This window comes from Perkinsus marinus (genome assembly GCF_000006405.1).
Source record: "Perkinsus marinus ATCC 50983 genomic scaffold scf_1104296947834, whole genome shotgun sequence".
NCBI classification, from domain to species: Eukaryota; Perkinsozoa; order Perkinsida; family Perkinsidae; genus Perkinsus; species Perkinsus marinus.
Window position 1 is genome coordinate 1 of NW_003210446.1, and position 1,035 is coordinate 1,035.

At 57.0% G+C, this 1,035-nt stretch overlaps 1 protein-coding gene across 1 annotated transcript; it reads right to left on the reverse strand.

Moving 5' to 3' along the window:
• Positions 1-202: 202 nt before the first annotated feature.
• On the reverse strand, positions 203-904 carry Pmar_PMAR001826 (hypothetical protein; the record flags this gene model as incomplete). Its single annotated transcript, XM_002779049.1, has 1 exon — positions 203-904. One exon carries the CDS (start codon positions 902-904, stop codon positions 203-205), a length of 702 nt encoding a protein of 233 aa, XP_002779095.1.
• Between the last annotated feature and the right edge of the window lie 131 nt (positions 905-1,035).

The window sequence follows — 1,035 nt, forward strand, 5'->3', positions numbered from 1 at the left end:
CTCCCTGGATAACGACTCATCGAGATAATGTTCTCGCCTAGCAACAGGGCAATGCCAATACAGGCTTCTCAACGTAGAAGCCGATGACAGAAGGCGACGACTTTACCGAGGGGCTCAATAAGGGCACGAAGGACACATCTCACTGATAAACCTCATCGGAACCAAAATACGGCCATTCCGACTGCTACTATAATATTTGCTATTAATACACGACACGGTTTTGGCCGGTCGAAGGGGGCGCAAAGAATTCTCCTCCTTCACCAACCGTTTCCTCTTGGATGGGGGTGGGAGGCTGACTCGTGCTGTGTCGTTTCATCATACCAGAAGATGGCCACGATGCTCCCCAGGCGGCCAGCCCAGCCAAGTCACCGTCCAGACCCACTGCTGCGGCTGCCGATACCGGCGGCACGCCACCCGTGGGGGTAAACGGTGACACCATAGAATTAGAGTCGCCCTGGCCAGACCCATAGGGCAGAGGAGGAGCCGAGGGTACCTGGCTGGCAGCCCCAGCTGCAGCTTGCATTTGCAGGAACTGGACAAGAGGGTTGGGGGCCTGCCTGAAGTTCATGTCTCGATGGAGATACAGAGGGCTGGCTGGAGTGTCCGGTATCCAATCGGGCCTAGCAGGCAAGGCAGGGCTTGGGGCAGGGGCACGGACCGTAGTCCACTCTGGTATCTTGGGCTCAAGGGTCGGGGCTTGAGGAGTACGAGGAACCTCCTTGTTGGCAGCAACAGATAGAAGCCGAGCTAATTCACTCCAGGCGGCATTGGTGTCATCGAAGCCCGGTAGAGGGGCAACCATCGACCCGACCATTGGGGGAAACTTGCTCTCCACCTGGTCCGCGGGGGACTTGCCGTTAGTGCTGGCTGATGCCGCGGTAACTCTATCTGCCGGAGGTCTCATTTTGGTATCTGAGCAACGTCGGCATCGGATATCCAGCAGGTGACGTTTCTATTACCTTTGCTCTTCCTCCTAAGGGGGTGACCTCCGGAGCTAACAACTGTGTTCCGTGCGGGGCCAGACTTAGAGTGAAG